The sequence below is a fragment of the Cornus florida genome, unplaced genomic scaffold (genome assembly GCF_030987335.1).
Source record: "Cornus florida cultivar Cherokee Brave unplaced genomic scaffold, ASM3098733v1 CherokeeBrave_3.0.0_Hap2_Chr06, whole genome shotgun sequence".
NCBI classification, from domain to species: Eukaryota; Viridiplantae; Streptophyta; class Magnoliopsida; order Cornales; family Cornaceae; genus Cornus; species Cornus florida.
In genome coordinates, this window is record NW_026775576.1 from 72,540,465 (window position 1) to 72,562,755 (window position 22,291).

The 22,291-nt window shown below is 36.2% G+C and overlaps 1 protein-coding gene across 2 annotated transcripts; it reads left to right on the forward strand.

The window, feature by feature from the left end:
- The first annotated feature begins 1,422 nt into the window (after positions 1-1,422).
- On the forward strand, positions 1,423-22,037 carry LOC132312018 (ABC transporter B family member 20-like). Of its 2 annotated transcripts, XM_059810225.1 has the most exons (11): positions 1,423-2,275; positions 9,095-9,149; positions 9,253-9,428; positions 9,560-9,760; positions 11,619-11,878; positions 11,957-12,267; positions 12,394-12,617; positions 12,734-13,074; positions 13,371-14,164; positions 14,352-14,593; positions 20,301-22,037. In XM_059810225.1, the coding sequence occupies exons 1-11, from the start codon at positions 1,901-1,903 to the stop codon at positions 21,531-21,533; spliced, it is 4,212 nt and encodes a 1,403-aa protein (XP_059666208.1). In that variant the 5' UTR covers positions 1,423-1,900; the 3' UTR covers positions 21,534-22,037. The 2 variants fall into 2 exon arrangements, with proteins under 2 accessions (XP_059666208.1, XP_059666209.1); XM_059810226.1 differs by lacking the exons at positions 1,423-2,275; positions 9,095-9,149 and having other exon boundaries at positions 9,338-9,390.
- The last annotated feature ends 254 nt before the right edge of the window (positions 22,038-22,291 follow it).

Genomic DNA, 22,291 nt, shown 5'->3' on the forward strand with positions numbered 1-22,291 from the left:
TATCCATCTTCAACTCTAAAATAGCAAGTATAACTTCTTTCCCAAATCTTCAGCCTTTTTCCCCAAGTCTTCTGGATTCCAAAACCAATCAGGAAACTGTTTCTCGCAGCTTTCAAAATGAAAAAGGAAACTAATTTTCTGTACAAATTTTAAGCCGCAAACCCAACAAAACCAATATATCTATTACACCAATCAACATTATGAATGCCCACCGTTTGTCGACAACAAGCTTTTTGGGCTGGAAGTGCTAGGAGAAAAATAAATGCAAGATTTGTCCAGATTAACAATTTGTCTTGTTAAGGCTTCATATCTGTCAAGGATAACTTTCACACTTGGCACCTCTGAATCTTTAACTTTACATAACAATAGGGCATCATCTGCAAAAAGTAAATGAGTAATAGAAGGACAACCTCTACCCATCTTGAGACCCATAAGATTTTTTCCTTCTTTCAAACTCATGAAACAGCATGGAAAAACTCTCGGTAAAGAATACAAAGAAATAGGGTCACCTTGACAAAGGCCTCTGGAAGGAGTAAAACGATCATTACCTTCACCATTTAATGCAACTGTATTAATGCATTCCATCATTAAATTTACCCCATCTCTTGATCAAACCCCAAATGGCTCATAAATTTACACAGAAAAGAACAGTTCACTATGTCGTAAGCCTTACTCCATTCGCAATAGTCAAAAATATGTTAGAAAATGATTATTATTGTTATCCACTCTCATAAAACTTTTAACAAATGGTAAATTATGAGATGCTCTAAGAATTCTATACCCTACTCTATCCCACATATTAGTTGTCTCACAATATTTGTCTAAGGTGAAAAGTCCAAGTATTTTTTTTGTACTTATCAAATATATATATATATATATATATATTCAAATTTAAAAGAATAACTTGATAATTTTAAAAGTAAACAATACATTAATTACATCTCACATGAAAAAGTTTTACTTTGCAAATGAGATTATTACTATGGAAGAGGGAGTGTATTTAAATGTCAACCTTTATATAGGCATGATCTTCAAATTAATTGAGATGTTTGTTTATTAAAAAGAGAAAAAAAAAATTATAAAAAATAAAAAATCCTTACAATCTTATTCAATCTAAAAGTAGTTTGAACTCAATAAAGTCGGTTGGACTTAATTAAGCCCATGTAATAACACCAAAAATTTCTTATACTCCTATAATTTAGGAATGATAAAACATTTTTTTTTTTTTTGCAAGAATGATACTCCGTGTAACTTACTTAAGATGCAATAAGACGAACATGATAGACTGACTCATCACAATAAAATGTTTTTTCTTTACAAAATCAATCATTTGAAAGAAAAAGGGCTGCAATGTTGCAGAGAATATTTAAAATGGATACACAAATACTAGCGTCCCCTTCCTCTCTGTCTTCATAGACTTAATATACATTCAAAGACTTATTATACATTTACCAACTCAACTCTCTCTAACTGCCACCTGTCAGCCAACTCTCAACATACACAGCTGTACAGCGCGAGCAATGGAAACAAACATTTCTTCTGCTTTAAACCCCGACGACCGTTGACAGACAGTACAGAGAGAGAAAGAGTAGAGAGAGAAACCAACACCTGAAGACGTCGCCGTCCGTTTACGTCCCGTTTATCAACCTAACAACCACGACCCCCACCACCACCACCACCTTTGTTTGCGAGTCAACTCTCTGTTCGCTCCGCCTTCATTGACCGAGTCATCGACTACACCGAGTCGCCACCACAGCCTCTATTTGCTCACTCGCACAATCAAACCAACAAAGCACATTTGAATCTGATAATCTACTCATCTGCTAAGTCTATACCTTCACACTTTTGATTGCTTAAGGGTTTTGAGAGTGGTTTTAGTGTAATCTGTATTATTCACAAGATGATGGTTTCGAGAGGCTTGTTCGGGTGGTCGCCGCCACACATACAGCCGCTGACGCCGGTCTCGGAGGTGTCGGAGCCTCCGGAGTCTCCATCGCCGTACCTCGAGTCGAGCATCGAGGCGGTGCCGGTGGAGGTGGACGAGGAGATCGAGGACGCCGAGGAGATCGAGCCACCCCCTGAGGCCGCGCCGTTCTCGCGGCTCTTTGCCTGCGCCGATCGCTTCGATTGGGTCTTGATGGTGTTCGGATCGCTGGCGGCGGCAGCTCACGGGACTGCACTGGTTGTTTACTTGCATTACTTCGCGAAAATTATTCATTTGTTAGGGCACCATCGGCCGGTGGAAGAGGATGAGCTGTTTCACAAGTTCACGGAGGTAAATTTTTCTGTTCAATGACATTTTCATAGTAAATATACTCTATTTGTCAACAAGCAGTGCGGTTTGTGATGATTGGTTTGTTATATAGTACATTTTTTGAACCTTTCTATTCGTTTTTTTGTTAGTAGGACTAATTTTTGCTATAATTAGAAGCAATTTGGTTAGTAATTAGGAGATTAAAGAGCGAAGTTAACAAAGATGCCTTTATCAGAATTCTGGTGTTTAGTCTTTCTGTGGCTTGTGAAGAATTGAGGGTTCAATTAGTTTGTTGCTTCAGATTATTGGACATTTTATGAAGAATGTATTACATGATTTCATCTCGTATAAGTTACATAAGAATAAGCATAATTTTCATAATGTCTGAAATTTAATTTGAGGAACCTGTAGCATAACTTACTCTTTGGGGAGATTTTTCAAAGTTGGCTCGAAGTTAATGTCACCGCTGATAATTGAGGTTCAAATTTTTTTCCCCTCTTTTTGGAAGTGAATTGAGGCTGAACTTTCAAGAGGATTCTTCAAAATAGAAGATAATCTCAGAATGCTACTAGTATGTTTGCCAGAAATTATAAGGGCTACTAGTTTGACTACTTGTTGAGAGTTTGTGGTTTGTTGAGTGGATGACATAGCAAGTAGGTGGATTATCTTTTGCTATACCACATGTGAACTCTGGCTTTTATCTGTGTGCTCTGATTTGTGTGGAAGGAGGCTTGGCTTTTATCCGTGTGCTCTTTTTAAGATTGAAGTTGATATTTTTTTCATTTTACCATAATTTAAATGGAGGGCTCTCAATGCAAAATGGATGGTCAATTGGTGAATAACAGCTAGATGACTTGATTCCAAATGTGAATAGGAAAATATCTAATGAGAAAAGCTTTTCATGGGATTTAAATTTTAAATTTGGCACCTTGTATTTATAAAGTTCGTGAGGAATGTTAAAATTAAAGATAAAAGGTTTTCTTTTAATGCTATTTATTTTTCATATATGTTTAAAGGAGATAGCATGGTTGATTGTAGGACTGGAGGAGGGTTTTGTTGATGCTACAAACCAGAGGCGGAGCAAAGGCATGCCTCCCCTTCCCAAATTATTTTGAAAATTATTGTTTATGGCCTCTTAGTTATGTGTAAAAAAATCTAAACTAGTGGTCCCCAAAATTCATTACAAATTTCTGTTGCCACCCTTATATATATTTTTAAAAATCTTATTTGTTGTTCCATTAATTGTGAGTTTGAAGATAAATTTAACTCGTGTCTCTTAAAACTCATAGAAAATTTCAACTTGGATCCTCTTAGCCACACTTTTGAAAGCCCAACCCTTCTGGGAAAAAAAGTCAGTCATTATCTCCATGGAAAAAATAAAATGTAAGTTCATTATTATTGTAGTCCTTAACGCAGCACATCATTAATTTACTTCATTTCCATATCCACAATTACACATGTATAATGTCTAATATATAAATTCAAGGGAGAAACAGGAGAAAGTTACACTAATGTTCCCTCCTGTTTAATAAAAATACATAAAACTTTTTTGTCAGACATTTTTGTAAGATGGTGTTTACAAGAAAAATATCTAGAATTATATATTAACCTCCATTGACGAGTCTTGTGAGATTAAACAAGAGGGCATATATGCTAATACCACTTGTTAAATAACAAATTGTATAATTACTCATTGTATAAGTTATTAACGTGCTTCTTTGTTTTGTTCCTAATATTCGTGGTTTGTTAAAGGTTGTGAGATTTTGTTTAGTTAAATTTTTTTTTTTTTTTTTTTTCTCTCTTAAATTTTCTTCAAGGTAATATTTTTTTTTGGTAAGTATCAAGGTAATAATGATATATATCTTTACCAAAGTGAAATCAAAGTACTCGATTTTTTGTTTCTTCAGAAATTGAAATATTGAAAAATTTAAACAATTGGTGCGGGGAAATTGATTCTCTAACAATACTTTTTCTTTACCTATTCTCTTTTACCTGGAACTTATCGTTTCCTCTTCTCTATGTTTTTTCTTTCTCAATCAGTTTTTCATCTCTATTTATTTATGTTGCATTTTTCTCGATATATATATATATATATATATACACACACACACACACACACACTGTGACTAATATTTTGAAGAAAATTATATTAAGAACTGTTTGGCTGAGCATGAAGAAGGTTCGTCTATGGATATCTCATGCCTCTTTAGAGTTTGTGCAAGGGTGGTCGTAGATCAGAAATCAAATGGAGCAAGGAAAGTATTGGTATTTAGTCTGGTGATGATAGATTGAAGCTCTTTTGCAAGAGTATGGCGTGGTTGCCCTTGATACTAAGTTTCAGTTAGTTCTTAAGGCCATTCCTTGGTTTTACCAATTATACCCCTCCCTGGCCATTCCCAGAAGCTGAAGCTTACTCCACCATCACTCGCACACAAGTCAGGGCTTATGTGAGTCTGATGGTAGGGCATATCAAATTGACTGATAAGAAGAAGGTCCCCTTCTGGGCCTAGCCGATTTTTGACCAGATTATCTCCTCGAGACAAGGCTTTGGTCTACGTGGATTGCTTAAACTGCTCAATCTTAGTGAAACACTGGATTTTTTATCTCATGTTTGCTTCAATGCATTTGTTGACCTAAAGTGAGGAGACACACATACAAATAAAAATGTTGGTGTAAAAAAATAAAACAATAATAATTACATAATATTAGTTCGGCCCCCAAATCAAAATTTCTGGTTCTACCCCTGCTACAAACTAATACAAGTTTTGGTGAATTAGTGCCTAATTGATGGAATGTCAACACGTTCATTGGGTCTTAGATTTTTAAATAACCTGACAATGGGATGTGAGTTGTACAGTTCAGTAATGGCCCATAATTATTGGGTCTTAGCTTTTTGAATAACTTTAACTGGGATGTGAGGTGTACAGTTCTAGTGATTAGAATAAAGGTGGTGTTGGTTAGTCAACTTACTGATCGAGTGGTGTCTTTGTTACATGGACTCGACTGCACATGCTCCATATCGATGCTTGTCTTGGTGTGAGATTTGTCTAATTCCTAAATTTAGGGCCTGGGATTTGGATGAATTGTCATAGACCTCTTTTAAGGGCAAACTACAATGACCTCCCCTGAGGTTTGGCCTAATTGCAACTAAATCTGAGGTTTGCCATTTTTTTGCAAAGACCCCCTATGTCAAAATTTGCTGTGAATTTACTTATTTACCCTTACTATTTTATTATTAAAAATATCTAAAAATATCAAATGACTATTTTACCCCTTTACTTACAACCACAATTTTTTTTTTTTTTTTTTTTCTTTCTTTTTCGTCCTCCCATCCTTCTCTTTCCTCTCTCTTCTCTCTTCAGCCACTACCCCACCCCTAATCGCCACCACCAATCAACCTCCTACCACCACCATCTCTTAGGACCATTTTCTTCTCTCTGTTATTTCTCTCTCATTTCCACCATCGCCACCAAGTTTCGGCGTGCTTCAGTTCCGGCGAGATTCAGTCAGTTGTGTTTTAGTCTGGTGACCTTTAATCCGTTGTGCTTTAGTCCCATGTGATTCAGTTCAGTGAAGAGCTATGTCGCTTCGGCAAGCCACCGTCTGAAACTTTCCGATCATCGACTTTGATAGTGATGTGACTACACTGACCAATTTTTGCGTTGATGGAGCTTCTCCGATTGGGTATGTCGCCGCCTCTTTAGAGCTGATGCACAGTGCTTTCATTTTGGGTCTCTCAAGCTATGCACAGTGCTTGAGCGACTGGAAGTGGAAGGTGATGGCGGAGGAAGCGGTGGCGATGATGGTTCTTCCGACGTGGATAATGGAAAAGATTTGAAAAGAATGATGAAATTCAAATAATTGCTTAAATGAGTTGTAAAATTAGTGAAGAAATTGAATACCAAATTGCCACAATTGAAGCCATAGCTGCCGTGAACATTTATTCAGAATTTGATCCATTTCTTGTAGGGTTTGTGCTTCAAAGGTGCAGACATTGATGATGGAGATGGTGATTCGGATTTGGTGGCGGGTTCAACATAAAAAAAATTAATTCACTTTATCTCTCTAAATAGGTATTATATATGTACAATCTACATATTTATATTAAATTGGTTGATACTTGATAGTTGGGTTACATGCTGGGTTTTGTGTATATATATATATATATATATATTTGATTGTTGGTTTTAACATACGATTGTGTATATATATGTGTATATATATATATATATATTTATATATATTTGATTGTTGGTTTTAACATACGATTGTGTATATATATGTGTGTGTATATATATATATATATATATTTATATATATTTGATTGTTGGTTTTAACATACGATTGTGTATATATATGTGTGTGTATATATATATATATATATATTTATATATATTTGATTGTTGGTTTTAACATATGGTTGTATATATAAACATATATATATTTCTTACCCAATCTGTATCTATGCAATATTTTATTTTCACTGAAGCTTTTTCGAAGCTATTCTGGTTAATAAAGAGATGGAGCTCTCTGTGTGTTTATGTGTGTGTGTATATATATATATGTGCACTAAAGCTTACTATAATGGGTCATAATGTCATATATATAAAGGGTAATTTGGTCCACTAATGCATGATTTTTTTTGTTATTTCATGACACTATAAGGGTAATGAGGTCTTTTACACTTAGTTGATGGGCATTTTAGTCACTTCAACCAAATTTTCTGACAAAGAGTACCATTTTTTGTACAGAGGGGAGGTCTTTGCAAAATTGGGCAAACCTCAGGGGACACGGTGCAAAAAAAGGGCAAACCTCAGGTTTAGTTGCAATTAGGCTAAACCTCAAGGGAGGTCATTGTAGTTTGCCGCTCTTTTAATTCACCTTTAAATTAATCAACTGACATTCCTCTTTAAATTCATCATTTTGAAAATTTCATGTCCATTGTTGTTGCTGCTAATACAAATGCATGGTGCTAGGAGCATAAGATTGGAGGCATGTCACATGCCTAACCTTTGGTATAATTTTTCACAAAGTAGCTGCTTTCAATATTGAACTTGTGTCCTTAAGCTTGCTAGCCCCAGCATTTGCAATTTCACCAAGCAATTTCATGTAATGATTAATGTGATGTTGTGGCACGAATTTGGTGCCGGGTCTCGTTTACGACCCGACTACCCGTTGAATGAGCTTTGTTTTTTTTTTTTTTTTGATCGGTTTTGCTTGTGGGTCTTGGACCCTAATTAGTACTCTCTTGTAACCCAATATATAAGGGCGTTTAGGGTTTGGAGTGGGATATTGAAAGACACTGAAAATTGCAGAAAAGAGAGTGAGAACGAGAGCTAGGGTTTGGGGGTGGGGGCTGAAACTCGTAATCTTTAGATTTTCGCATAGTGAAAACTTTCGCCGGATCTTCACTGTGGATGTAGGCTATGCCGAACCACGCTAAATCTTTGTGTTCATTGTATGTGGTGTGTTTACTTTCTATTGTGTCTTGTGATTGTTGCTTGGGTTCGCTGTGTTTGTCATAACAATTAAAAATATTTAGAAAGTATCCAATGAAAAATTGAGCAGACAAGGTACATCCCTTTATTCTTACACTGGGTGCTACTATTGTGGAATTGTCAGACAGTAGTATACCAAGTCATGTTTGTCTGGCACCTGAATTGTACAATTCTACCCATATTGGAGTGTCCCTAACATAGGTTGATCTAAACTACTGTGAAAAGGAGAAAATGAGAGAAGAAGACAGAAGTGCATGGACTTCCTAGTACTTATTTTTGAGGGGTGAGTGGAAAATGTCTTGACTGAAGTGAAGCTTATTGAATGTCTGAGTTCGAAAATACTTGTACTAGGAAGCAACCAGAGGGAAACTGCTAGATGTCCTCCTTGAAAGAATCGCATTTGCACCTTCACTAGTGTCATACAACATCTGAAGGAATAAAGTAACTTTTTCAGTCTCCTAGTTCTGAAACAATTAATAGAAGTAGGATAGCAATGTATTCTTTAGTTTTCCCTCATTGTGAATAAATCCAGACTCTCTAAATTCGTCCATCAGAAAAAATTCACAAACCAAGCATATTTCTAAACCTTATCCTCTGGAATGCCATTACGATAAGTTTAGACTAGAATTAAAAATTTACTTGTCAAAATGAAGATTTTGGTTTGGTGAAATGGGCAAGAGGAAAAGCCATATTGGTTTAGCATGACTTCCGTTTTTGTGGTATGATTTTAAAAAATTGTACTTCAATGCAGAACACTGAACTAGATACTCATCTTTTAACAAACTTTCTTCACCCTGTTAAAACACTTGTCTTTGGCCACATGTTCTTGCTCAAATTTTAATTTTGATCCATTCTAGATCCAAATGTTTCTATGCTACTGGCGGTGTTGCCAGATATTATCTCCAGATATTGGGAAAAGGTTTGTTGTATGTGTTTTTATTTTGTTGTTCTCCTATTTGGGCAACCCTTCATGAGCTTGATTTATTGATAGCAGGTGGGAAGAATTCTATTTGCCTTTCTCTTTTGCAGTAAGTTAAATGTTCTTTCCTTGAGAACACACAAATTAACTCCAACACCCCCTTTCTTTCTTGCCACTCTCTTCTTACACCAATACTGAAGTAAAAAACACGAAAGACAATTAATGCTGATACCAAGTTTCGTTCATTTTAATCATTTGGAAAATATCTAATCTGCAGAAGTGACTTCTTTGATGCATTGTACTTTTTATCTGTTAAAAAGAAGTTTCAAGCTGAAGCAGATTGTCTATTTCTTTTCTGTTTTTCTTTTTTTGTGTGTTTGTAGAAGTTGATTGTCTATTAACTATAGTTTGTTATTTCTGCAGCTTGCTTTGACCATTGTTTATATTGCCGCGGGTGTTTTTGCATTTGGTTGGATTGGTAAGCAACAAATTTATTATATAACTATATTCTTCGATTGCTTGTCTTGTCTCATGGATGATGCTCCTTTGTAGGTATCAATACTAACTCATTTTTATGTTAGAGGTGTCATGTTGGATTCTTACTGGAGAACGACAGACTGCCGTGATCAGGTCAAAATATGTTCAAGTTTTACTTAACCAGGACATGAGCTTTTTTGATACATATGGGAACAATGGAGATATTGTGAGCCAAGTATTAGGTGATGTGCTGCTCATCCAGTCTGCTCTTAGTGAAAAAGTATGTTTAGATCTAACATGTTGTCTTAAAAGAGATTTATATATTTTCTTTACAAAAGTTGGCTTCTTTCTAAGTTGGTTTCTTGATAAAAATGTTTTGTTTAATCTCTTGATTGGCTCTTGACATGACAGGTTGGAAATTATATTCACAACATGGCTACCTTTTTCAGTGGCCTGGTGATTGGATTTGTCAACTGTTGGCAGATTGCCTTGATAACTTTAGCCACAGGCCCATTTATTGTTGCTGCAGGAGGAGTATCAAATATATTTCTTCATAGGCTTGCTGAGAATATTCAAGATGCATATGCTGAAGCAGCAAGCATTGCTGAACAGGTCGGTCCCCAACCCCTTTATTCTTTTTACACCCTTCTGTCTACTGAAGGTTATTTATCGTTGACTCTGGTTAACTTTTTTGGTAATTTAGCTGGGATTTCTCACAGGATCACATGCAAAATTTTACTTGTAGTAGCATAGAGTTTAGAATTCAATGTGCTAAATGGTTGCTTTAATATATCTGTTTGTGGCTGTGAATTTTATTTTATGTTAATGAAAGATTTGGGTGCCATCCATTTCCGGCTTTTCTTGATCTTCCGTGAAGTTGTGCTTGAATTATTTGGTAATTGCGCCATTTATATGCATATGTGCTTGTTTGAGAATTATATGATATGTGTCCTTCGTTGTTTGCTAATCTATGTAAGTATAGTTTAGAAGGATACTGCCATGCCCGTGTCCTTCAAATGTTCATTTTCCGTTTCTCATATTTATTGCCTCACTTATAAAATTTATGCATGGTAACCCGATTATGTGTGTTTCAAATTTGTGGAATTTTGGTATTTATAGATTCTTGTGTGGTATGCATTAATGCAGAAGAAACATTGAGTATAACATTTGCAGATGTAGTAAAAAGATGATAAAGTTTCTTGTTGAACAGAAAGGCATAAAACCCTAGTACTTCATATTCTTTTAGTTACGTGATAATGGGCTTCTTTTTAAGTGTTCATACAAGTGTTGAACGTAGTAAGTAAACATAAGTTTGATGTTGATGGGTGCTTGGTAGGGCTGCAAGTTAGGCTGGCCCAACCTAGCCCAGTCCCAACCCAACCTCAACCCGAAATCGGGTTGGGTTGGGCCAGCCCGAATTGTACCCAACATGGGTTGGGTTATAACCCAGACCGAATATTTTCGGTCGGGTCGGGTCCACGGGTTGAGCTCCCCCCCCCCCCCCCCCCACACACACACAAGTATTTTATATTTGATTATATTTTTAGTAACTAAAACAAAATATTTTTCAACTGCAAACTTGCCCTCTCTCTCTTTGCAACTGCAAACTACAAAATCTATAAGAATCAGAAGTTCAAAACCCATATACTAAAGTTTATCTATCTATTTGCAAGAGTCAAAAGTTCAAAACCCATATCTTGAAACCACCTTCACAGGGCTTGAAATCCCAACCAGTAACACTAGGGGTAAAAGAAAATTGCTAAAGATTCCACTACTTTTCCTAGAAATATCAATCACTGAACCCAGAAAGATTGCCTAATTCCTAGGAATATTCCACAAGTTTTCTATGAATTAGTCTGATGCACACATAGTCATAGCCTTCAGAAGGCCATAGAAGATTTCAAACCCCTGTTAGTCAATGGTGGAATATTTTCAATATACATACATATATATATACATATATCACTATAAGAACAACAACGATACAGTACTCTTTGAACAACAATCAATAACATTACCAAGCTTAAGTCGCTATAACATATATATATATACAAATATCACTGCTCATTTTGACTTTCGCGGGAGATCAGTAGGAAGGTGATATAGAGAGAGAAGAGAAGGATGAGGAGAGAGAAAGTTAGGGTTTGTGTTTATCGTGGGTTAGATGATTCAAATTTGCTGCTAAGTTGGGTTGTGTTGGCATGAAATGTTTAATTTGGGCTTTCGGGTTGGGTTTGGATTGAACCCAACCCAAACCGAATAAGGTTGTGTTTTGATAAAACCCAATCCGACTTAATCCCGAATTGTGAATTTATATGTCCAAGTTTTAAAATTTATGGGTTGGATTCGGGTGGGCTGGGCTAGCCCGCCCAAGTTGCACCCCTAGTGCTTGGTTTGCTAGTTGTCATTATGTAGGTTTTTAATTGCTATTGATTATATGACGTGAAACATTATCTTTCTAAATTTGCAGGCGATCTCTTATATTAGAACCTTATATGCATTTACAAACGAAACATTGGCCAAATATTCTTATGCAACTTCGCTACAAGTGACACTGAGATATGGTATAATGATAAGTCTTGTGCAAGGACTTGGACTTGGATTTACGTATGGGCTTGCTATTTGTTCTTGTGCCTTGCAACTTTGGGTTGGAAGGTTCCTGATTATACATGGAAAAGCGCATGGTGGTGAAATTATTACAGCTCTGTTTGCCATTATTTTAAGTGGCCTGTAAGCAACTAATTGTTTCCTTTTCCTTCCTCTCATTTTTAATGTGTTTCTTATATATGATTTCTTGTACCTTCATAGTGGGTTGAATCAAGCGGCAACAAACTTCTATTCATTTGAGCAAGGGAGAATTGCTGCTCATAGACTTTTTGATATGATAAAGCATTCATCCTCTACTGTTAATCAAGATGGAACTACTCTAGTTTCAGTACAAGGAAACATCGAGTTTCGAAATGTATATTTCAGCTATCTCTCCCGTCCTGAAATTCCAATCTTGAGTGGGTTTTACCTCACTGTACCTGCTAAAAAGGCTGTGGCACTTGTTGGCAGAAATGGCTCTGGAAAAAGCAGTATTATACCGCTCATGGAACGGTTTTATGACCCTAACTTAGGTATTATGACCAAATTAACTTCTCATGACAATTGCTGCACATATTATCTAATTTAAGGTTTCACTAAAACCATGAGGGATGCTGTCTTTTCGCATATTCCAATTGTTTTTCTGTTACGTGGTGCAGGTGAAGTCCTTTTGGATGGAGAAAATATTAAGAACTTGAAATTGGAATGGCTAAGAAGCCAAATTGGTTTGGTCACCCAGGAACCTGCCTTGCTAAGTTTGAGTATTAGAGACAATATTGCTTATGGGCGGTCAGACGCTACTTCGGATCAGATTGAAGAAGCTGCTAAAATAGCGCATGCACATACATTTATTAGCTTGCTTGAAAATGGATACGAGACACAGGTAAAATCTGAAAGAATAAATATTTACCTTAACCTATTTTATTTACTGGGAGCTCTCTTGATCATTTCTTTTGCCATTTGGCAATTATCTTCTCTTATAGTTCTTCCAACCTGCAGGTGGGTAGGGCTGGTTTACCACTGACAGAAGAACAGAAAATAAAACTTTCCGTGGCAAGGGCTGTTCTTTCCAGTCCATCTATTCTTCTTCTTGATGAGGTTACCGGTGGACTTGACATTGAAGCTGAAACATCTGTTCAGGAGGCTCTAGATCTCCTGTTGTTAGGAAGATCAACTATAATTATTGCTCGACGGCTTAGTCTTATAAAAAATGCTGATTACATTGCGGTGATGGAGGAAGGTCAACTAGTTGAAATGGGTACACATGATGAATTAATAACCACAGATGGTTTATATGCAGAACTTCTTAGATGTGAAGAGGCAGCAAAACTTCCTAGGAGGTACTGTACACGAGCAAACTTATGCTTTTGTTGAACATGGTAAATTATCTTGTATAATTGCCCAATATAATCCCAAAGGTTATATCTAGCTATCTTCCCTGTTCTCCCCTCCCAGCCCTGCATAGGATGGACCAACACTGGGTTTCCCAAGCTTATCATGGTTCTCCTTTAGACACAGTGTCTTTAAGATTATCATTTTTACTGCAATTAGTCATTCATCAATAATTGAAATCTAGTTTTTTAAAGTACTAAAAATTGATTTTTTTTACTCTTTTATGTCCTATATGTCTGTCCAGGATGCCAATGAGGAACTATAAGGAAACTTCTGCTTTTCAAATTGAAAAAGATTCATCCACAGGTCACAGCTTCCAAGAACCATCATCTCCTAAACTAATCAAATCACCATCTCTTCAGAGAGTTTCTTCCCTCCATGTATTTCGACCTACGGATGTTACATTCAACTCACAAGAATCACCAAGACTTCATAGCCCACCAGAACAAAAGGTGGAAAATGGTGGGCACTTGGGTGCGACGGATAAGGAACCATCTATAAGAAGGCAGGACAGTTTTGAGATGCTGCTGCCAGAGTTACCAAAGATTGATGTTCAGTCTACGCACAGACAAACATCCAATGGTTTAGATCCTGAATCCCCCGTTTCACCACTCCTGACATCTGATCCACAAAATGAACGTTCTCATTCACAAACTTTTAGTCGACCATATAACCAATCTGACGACATACCAATGAAAACGAAGGAAGCAAAGGATACACAATGTCAGGAAGCGCCATCATTTTGGAGGCTTGTAGAGCTTAGCTTTGCAGAGTGGCTTTATGCTGCTTTAGGAAGCATTGGTGCCGCTATCTTTGGGTCTTTTAATCCGCTTCTTGCTTATGTTATTGCGCTAATAGTTACAGCATATTATAGAGAGAATGAAAATCATAATAGCCTACGACAGGAAGTAGACAAATGGTGCTTAATCATTGCCTGCATGGGTATTGTGACAGTGGTTGCCAATTTTCTGCAGCACTTTTACTTTGGTATAATGGGGGAGAAAATGACTGAACGAGTAAGGAGAATGATGTTCTCAGGTATATTACTCTTTCTTGGAATAAAAGTATATATATTTTTCAGTTTAGCATATTCTTTGTGTACTTCTAACTCATGGCGAATAACAGTCCATCTCCATTCCAATTGTTATGCATATGCACGGCTACCTTCTTGTGAGTGCATAAGCTGTCCGAACCTTGATTTGTTCTTATTCATTTACTGTTACAGCAATGTTGCGCAGTGAAGTTGGATGGTTTGATGAAGATGAGAATGGTGCTGACACCTTATCCATTCGTTTAGCAAATGATGCTACGTTTGTGAGAGCTGCTTTTAGCAACCGGCTTTCTATATTTATACAAGACAGTGCAGCTGTTGTTGTGGCTGTTCTTATAGGGATGTTACTACAGTGGCAATTGGCACTAGTGGCTTTGGCAACCCTACCCATTCTTACTGTTTCTGCTATTGCCCAGGTTTGTGCCATATCTACCTGTTTTCAAGATAAATTCAACAATTGACTCCCATTTTGTTTCTCAATTCACTAATGAACGTAGTGAACATATATGGATATATACTCATTTTATTTCGTTTATAATGCCCATTCTCTGTCAAACGATTGGTGACCATTCTCTGTCAAAAGAGTATTTATGTTTCCTCTTAAGAATTATTTGAGAGCTCTTTGAAATATATTACCCCAATGATTAGGAAATGGTCTAAGCACTAACAAATCTATCAATGCAATTCTTTTTTGCTTTTCTTTTTTCACGTAAAGTCTAAAGTCCGATTTTGTGTTCAAGGTCTTATAATTATTTCATTTTCAATGTACAACAGAAGAGAAATGGGACAACTCCTCTAAAAATTATTGTAAAGTTACAACCTGAAATCTACCATTTTGCTGGCCTTCTCAACTTAGTTCCCAAGGGAGAAACCGGGCCCTAAAATTTATAGTAAAACTATAATGAATTGGTGATAGAGATCGATAATCACTATGAGCTTTACTGAATCATTTGAGATTTTGTCTTCTTGGTGAAGCTTTAGTAAAAGACTACTAAATCATAACTAATTTGCAAAATAACTTGTGGGATCTGCTAGCTTCAATTTATCCATGATTAGAGAGATTACTCCATGTAAAGGAACTGCTATGGTCTATTGGACTATATCAAATTTTCTGACTTGTTCATCTAGCTTTACTACATTTTTTCATTTGAATATTATGAATCAATTAGCTAATATATGCATTCTTTTTAAACTGTCATATCTTGAAAGCTACAGTGATTTCATAGACACCTACTGTAATGGGCCAGGTGCTTGCCATCCAGCCCAAAAGTTAAAGATGTTAGGTGGTGCTACTTACCCGCCCTTATAAGCCCAAGACCCTCCCCATCCAGATCCGATGTGGAAAAAGAAACCATAACATTCTCCTCCCAACTGAACTCGCAATGCCCTCGTTGTGGTCAAACCACCTTGCCTACCCATTCACCCTAGCGTTGGAGGACTCGGTAAAGACATGGTCACAGACGCGACCCTCCATGTGGGTGCTTGGCGTGACACCGAATCAAGGATTATGCCTGCTTTGATACGCTGGTCTGGCGCTTGTAATCCGACCCAAAAGCTTAAGCTTTTAGGTGGTGCTACCTACCCACCTTTATAAGCCCAAGACCTCCCCATCCGGATTCAATGTGGGACAAGAACCCATAACACCTACCTATTACTTGCATTGATTCAACAACAATGCATTCTCCGAAGCAATACTTGTCTTATCTTGGTTTTCTATTTTTTTTTTTTTCCAATTTTAATTTGATAAGTATATGACAATTGTTCACCACCCTGGGCCTGCATGCTGCATGTTCACTTTATATATCTAGCTCAGTTCTGTTCTCATACTCTCCTGAATATATAACTAAGATAATGAAAATGGTCTTGCTTTGAAATCTCGTGGTCATCATCTTAACCATTCTCCGTGCTTCTATTCCAAAGCTTTTGATGATTCTATTACATATATAATTATATTATCCCTTGTTTTGCTTATCTTTAAAGGTGTGTATTCTAAATCATCTTTACACAATGTGCTTATGCCTTCTGGTAGCCTCACTAGTTGAAATGCTGCCTTTATATGACCAAAGTCATTGGTCTCCATCCTATATATGTCCAATCGTTTTATCCCTGGTTAAAATTGACCGTATCACCTGTTGATTCAAGTCTATTGAAGAATGAAACTCATCTGTTTGCATGCCACTTGTCCTCAACCAAGTTAGAGTTTTGGTGTTCATACCATCATTCATGACAGTATACGAAATTAATATATAGTTATTCTCTAAAATTTGCCATATAGATAGACATATGATACTCTCCAGATTTCTAAGATAAACCTTTGCATTAACCGTCTAAGGAATTCTTTTTTTTGTGACGATCATGTATATGATAAATATATTGATTGTACTAGTAGAAATATAAAAAGAAGAAAAGTGAGAGAATTGTGTAAAGGCTTGAATAAGATAAATTACTCATTCACAACATTAGTATTTATAGATAAAAAAAGCACATGCTCATATTACAAGAAAGGAAATTAAATCAATTCTAAATCAAATCACAACATATTCTATGGCATATGAGTGCTGGAGTCTTATTTTTGGTATTTTTGGCATCCATTGCGTTATGCCTTGGCCTTCAAGGGAATTGATTGACATTTGGAGGGGCAAAGGGTGGGGGGCCATGCTTGTGTCTGTTGGAGGGTGATCCCCCTTTGTGTTTGGTGGAGCATCTAGAAAGAGCGAAACAATAGATCTTTTGATGGGAAGGAAACCTCCGTTGGGGCGCTGAAATTTGCTATTATTAGTTCTCTTTTTAGTTGGGTGATGGGGAGAAATTGTGGACTTTTTGGGTTCTTTGGGTCCATAGGGTTCTTGTTTGGTTTTTGTATATCTTTTGGGATGCGTTTCCCTTTTGAACGCTTTCTAATACATTTTATTTATATATATATATATATAAAACAATGTCTCCTCAGACCATAAACAACCAATCACGTCTCCTTAGACCCTAAACAACAAACAATGTCTCTTCAGACCATTTCCCTTCATACACGTGTTTAAAACATGTAGATGGAAAAATCAACAAGTAGAAATATAAAAAGAAGAAAAATGAGAGAATTGTGTAAAGGCGTGAATACGATAAATTACTCATTCACAGCTCTAGTATTTATAGATAAATAGAGCACATGCTCGAATTATAAGAAAGGAAATCAAATCAATTCTAAATCAAATCACAACATATTCTATGGCATATTCTATGCTATGATTCGTGGCTATCAAATCTTTGCTAATATTGTAAGTCATTCCATAAATAGTGGCTATCATGTATGCTAACAGTACCCGAAAAGGAATAGAAAGAAAAAGACAATACTGATTCATGACACTCATGGTTTTAATATCTACTTCTGCATAATCACCATATCCTAGAGAAATATGGCATGACCTGTATGTTTGATGCTAGTGCCACACTTCTAATAGAACTTTGATTAGATCTGCCGGCTAGGTAAGCTTCCTGAGGTATAGTAGTAGTTATTTCTCATGTGAGTAGTGAAGGAAGGGCCCTAGTTGGCAGGAAAAAGACCCAGACACTTGGATAAGAAGTAGAAAAAAGGCATAAATTTGCTGATAATTTGATGCTTCGTTACTGCTGTTAAGGAGATAAAATTGAACTTCTTGCTTCGTTTCTTAACAAAATAAAAGAAAATAGGAGCAAGCTGTGACAAGTTCACTAAAAAGAAATCTTTTTTAGTAAATTTTTTTTAAGGGGGGAAAAACAGAAGAATGAAGGGTTGATAAGCTTAATAAAAAAGGGAGAAAAATCTTATTTATAGATATTTGATGAGTTTCTTCCATGTTTTTAGCATCTTTGCCTTAATAATCCAGTTGTAACCCAAGATATGCATATATAATGTTCACACATATATATATATTAACATTTGGCACTTTTCTTCCATGTTTTTGGCATCTTTGCCTTTATAATATAGTTGTAACATTAGCCAAGATATGCAGATGTAATGCAACTTTAAGCTTCAATTGAAATAACATCTTGTGCTATATACTCCAACACGTCTCCCTTTTCTAAGGCTTTAAATGGGGATGCTATTACTGTACACAAATATATACGATCCTGAATATCAATCAGATGACAAGTCTGTTAAACCTCTATTTGTTATTTTCATTGCTGACCATTGTACCTTCGAAAATATATGGTCATTTGTTACATTTTCGCATTCTTGTAACAAGAGTTCTTTCTTAGAATTTGCAACTTGAAATCATCATTTAAGAGTGTTTTTAGAAGATGACTCTTTTAAAATATAATCTTCAAGTACTTTATTTTTACTAATTTAATACTGATTACTATTTAATTCAACATAAGGATTGTTTCTTTGTCAAATCCTTCTATTCTTACTTTAATACATTCACATTTTTTCCCTACATTGTTTAACTCAGTTCTTGTATTCTATCACGTCTTTATTTTCTCGACCATTTCTGGGTATAAACATCTAGAACCAATCATCTATGCCATGGGATCAGACTCAAGCTCTCTATCTAGACCTTTTGGTTTTGACCTGTTGATAGCTCTGCTTTTCTAGGTAATGAAACTAATAGTGATTATGCCATAAAGAAAATCTTTTAAAGAACAACAATAATCCTATGTCATAAAGAACAGGAATAATCACATACAGTGTGTTTTGAGGTTAGGTCTAATTGCACTAGTGTGAAAAGAATGTCCGCAATTACACCAACCTCCCTAATGTTGCATCACAAAACACAATTTCAAATTCTCATGATTCGGATCTATTGAATTGAAGGCTACTAGGACTATGACTTTGAAATATACTTTTTTTTTTAAAAAAAGGACTATGACTTTGAAATTGGTGGTTATGAAACTTCTCCTATTAAGACTACTTAAACCTACTGAAGACCACTTTTAAAGATCCAATAATGTAGTTTGACCAGCCTACATCCCGTGTCTGCTAAATTTAAAAAAACTGAAGTAAAAATATAAATTTGGATCAAAAGCAGTTCTTGATTGCCGTGGGGACACAAAACTCTTGCTTTAGTTTCTTCTCTGTTTTTGCGTATGGGTTGAAAAATGACATTGTAGTGTAGTCAGGTTTACGGGGTTATTCTTTAATGAAAAATAGAACATTGAAGGGGATTTATAAAGATTAAAATGATTGATTTACAAAAGTATTAGCTCTGCCCCTTCCTTGTATACATGGCGGGTTGATTCTCACCTTTGAAGGTTCAAGAATGAGATAATCGACTCTACGAATTTTATGCTTTACTGATCCTTTTTATTTCCATTTATCTTATCTTTTGAAGAAATGATTTGGGGTTCACTTGGTTGATAATCAACGTGCTTGGCCTATGTGGAAGGAAAAATTTTCCAATATTACTGTTGAGGATATTCTCAATACTTCAACTAAAAGAGGACCCTTTTTAAAAATATATATTTTTAAAAAATGGATGAATGAGGACAATTGCGTATTATATTATCTGTAATGAAGGAGAACCCTTTAAAGGGCCGAGAATGAGATAATCGGGGGAATTTTATGCCTTGCTGCACACCTTTTTGGCTTCCATTTCTCTCTTACCTTTTGAAGAAATGGTTTGTGGTTCACTTGGTTGATAATCAACGCGCTTGGCCTATGTGGAAGGACAAAATTTCCAATATTTCTGTTTAAGATATCCTCAAAACTTCAATTTTATTTATTTATTTAAATAAATGGACGAATGAGGACAATTGTGTATTTTAACTTGGAGGAATGTTTTACATTATCTATAATGAAGGAGGCCCAACACTTACAATTTACTCCACAAAACTCTTGGGGATTGGTGTGAAGATTATATGGAAGCGTGCAAAGGATTTTATATTATTCTTATTGTATCAGAATTACTAGAGGATTGTTGTTCTCTCTTGGTCTCATTAGGAAGCATGCAAACTGAATTTATTTTCTTGAATGAAGACTACCTCTATATGGAGCCCAAAAAAAAAAAAAAAAAAATGAAGACTACCTCAATGATGAAGCTTTATTTCCATGTATTGCTTCCAAATTCTAAAATTGAAAATGAAGCACTATAATCTATTTGATCCTTTGCTCTCCAAATCAGTAAATCCTGAGTGGCTACCACTTTTAATTTACAGAAATTGTGGCTTGCTGGATTCTCCAAAGGCATACAGGAGATGCACAGGAAGGCATCTTTGGTCCTTGAGGATGCAGTTAGAAACATCTACACTGTTGTTGCTTTCTGTGCTGGTAACAAAGTCATGGAGCTTTACAGATTGCAATTACAGAAAACATTCAGACAGAGCTTCCTACATGGAATGGCAATTGGTTTTGGCTTCGGCTTCTCGCAGTTCCTTCTTTTTGCCTGCAATGCTCTTCTTCTCTGGTACGCTGCACTTTCTGTTAAAAATCAATACATGGATCTACCAACGGCTATTAAGGAATACATGGTGTTCTCTTTCGTGACATTTGCACTTGTGGAGCCCTTTGGCTTGGCGCCCTATATACTTAAACGACGGAAGTCTCTTACTTCAGTATTTGAAATTATAGATCGAGTGCCTAAGATTGACCCAGATGATACCTCGGCATTGAAACCCCCTAATGTCTATGGAAGTATTGAGTTAAAAAATGTCGATTTTTCTTATCCAACTCGTCCAGAAATGTTGATATTGAACAATTTCAGTCTTAAAGTCAATGGGGGACAAACTGTAGCCGTGGTGGGAGTTTCAGGGTCTGGGAAGAGCAGTATAATATCTTTGATAGAGAGATTTTATGACCCAGTTGCTGGTCAGATTTTGCTGGATGGACGAGATTTAAAACTTTTCAACTTGAGATGGTTGAGGAACCACCTTGGTCTTGTTCAGCAGGAACCAATCATCTTTTCAACAACCATTAGGGAAAACATCATATATGCAAGACATAATGCAAGTGAAGCTGAGATGAAAGAGGCAGCAAGAATCTCAAATGCTCATCGTTTTATCAGTGGCTTGCCTCATGGTTATGACACACATGTGGGGATGAGGGGCGTTGATCTAACCCCAGGACAGAAACAAAGGATTGCAATTGCTCGGGTTGTGCTTAAGAATGCACCCATTTTGTTATTGGATGAAGCAAGCTCATCCATCGAGTCAGAGTCAAGCCGAGTGGTGCAGGAAGCTCTTGACACATTGGTGATGGGGAACAAAACAACCATTCTGATAGCACATAGAGCAGCCATGATGAAGCATGTTGACAATATTGTACTTCTTAATGGAGGGCGAATTGTTGAGGAAGGGACCCATGATTCATTAGTGGCAAAGAATGGTTTGTACCTCCGTTTGATGCAACCTCACTTTGGGAAGGGGGGCTTGCGTCAGCACAGACTTATTTAGGTGGGGGTTGGTGCTTGATTATAATTCTGGTTGGCACTATTTGTAAAATTTTCAAATTGCTGGAAATATTGGACTGCCAGTTCTTAAAAAATCAGTTGCTGGATGAGAATGGCTGAGGCTTCCAAAAACTGTTTATATGGGGCTTAGTGCTAGAAGTGGTAGTCGCATAGCTGCATTGATATATGGGCAGTGGCTGTTACAGTTACATTGTGCAAATTTGGGGTTGACATATGGGGTTGGAAATTCGACAGGCTCTTAAGTTAGATGCATATTCTTTTGGAGGCAAGTATCATTGGATTATGATTGTGCTTTGTCTCCATGGTATATTGATTTGTTAGTTGTAATATTCCTATGAGGTGGCTTCTGTGTCTTTATTTTTGGGCTCTCTCATTCATTTTCTTGCTGTATATTTTCTATTTGTGAAAGGTATAGAAGATTTGAAGGACAAAGTGAAGCATTTGTTAAAACCTGCTTTTGTATATAAAGAGAGTAGATAATTTATCAGCTGTTCCTTCCTTTTTTCTTTTGAAATATATATATATATATATATATATATATATATATATATATATATATATATATATCCTTCTCTGCGTTCTCTCTTGAACAGGTCTACCTGCTTCTGCACAAAAACTTGTTATCTTATACAAGTAAGTCTCATTAATAAATTGATGGAATGCACCCGTAGTGAATCTTTTGATAATCGATGCACTCGTCAATTTGTGTGCTTGCTTATGAGACTGTTTCATTGTCTGTAG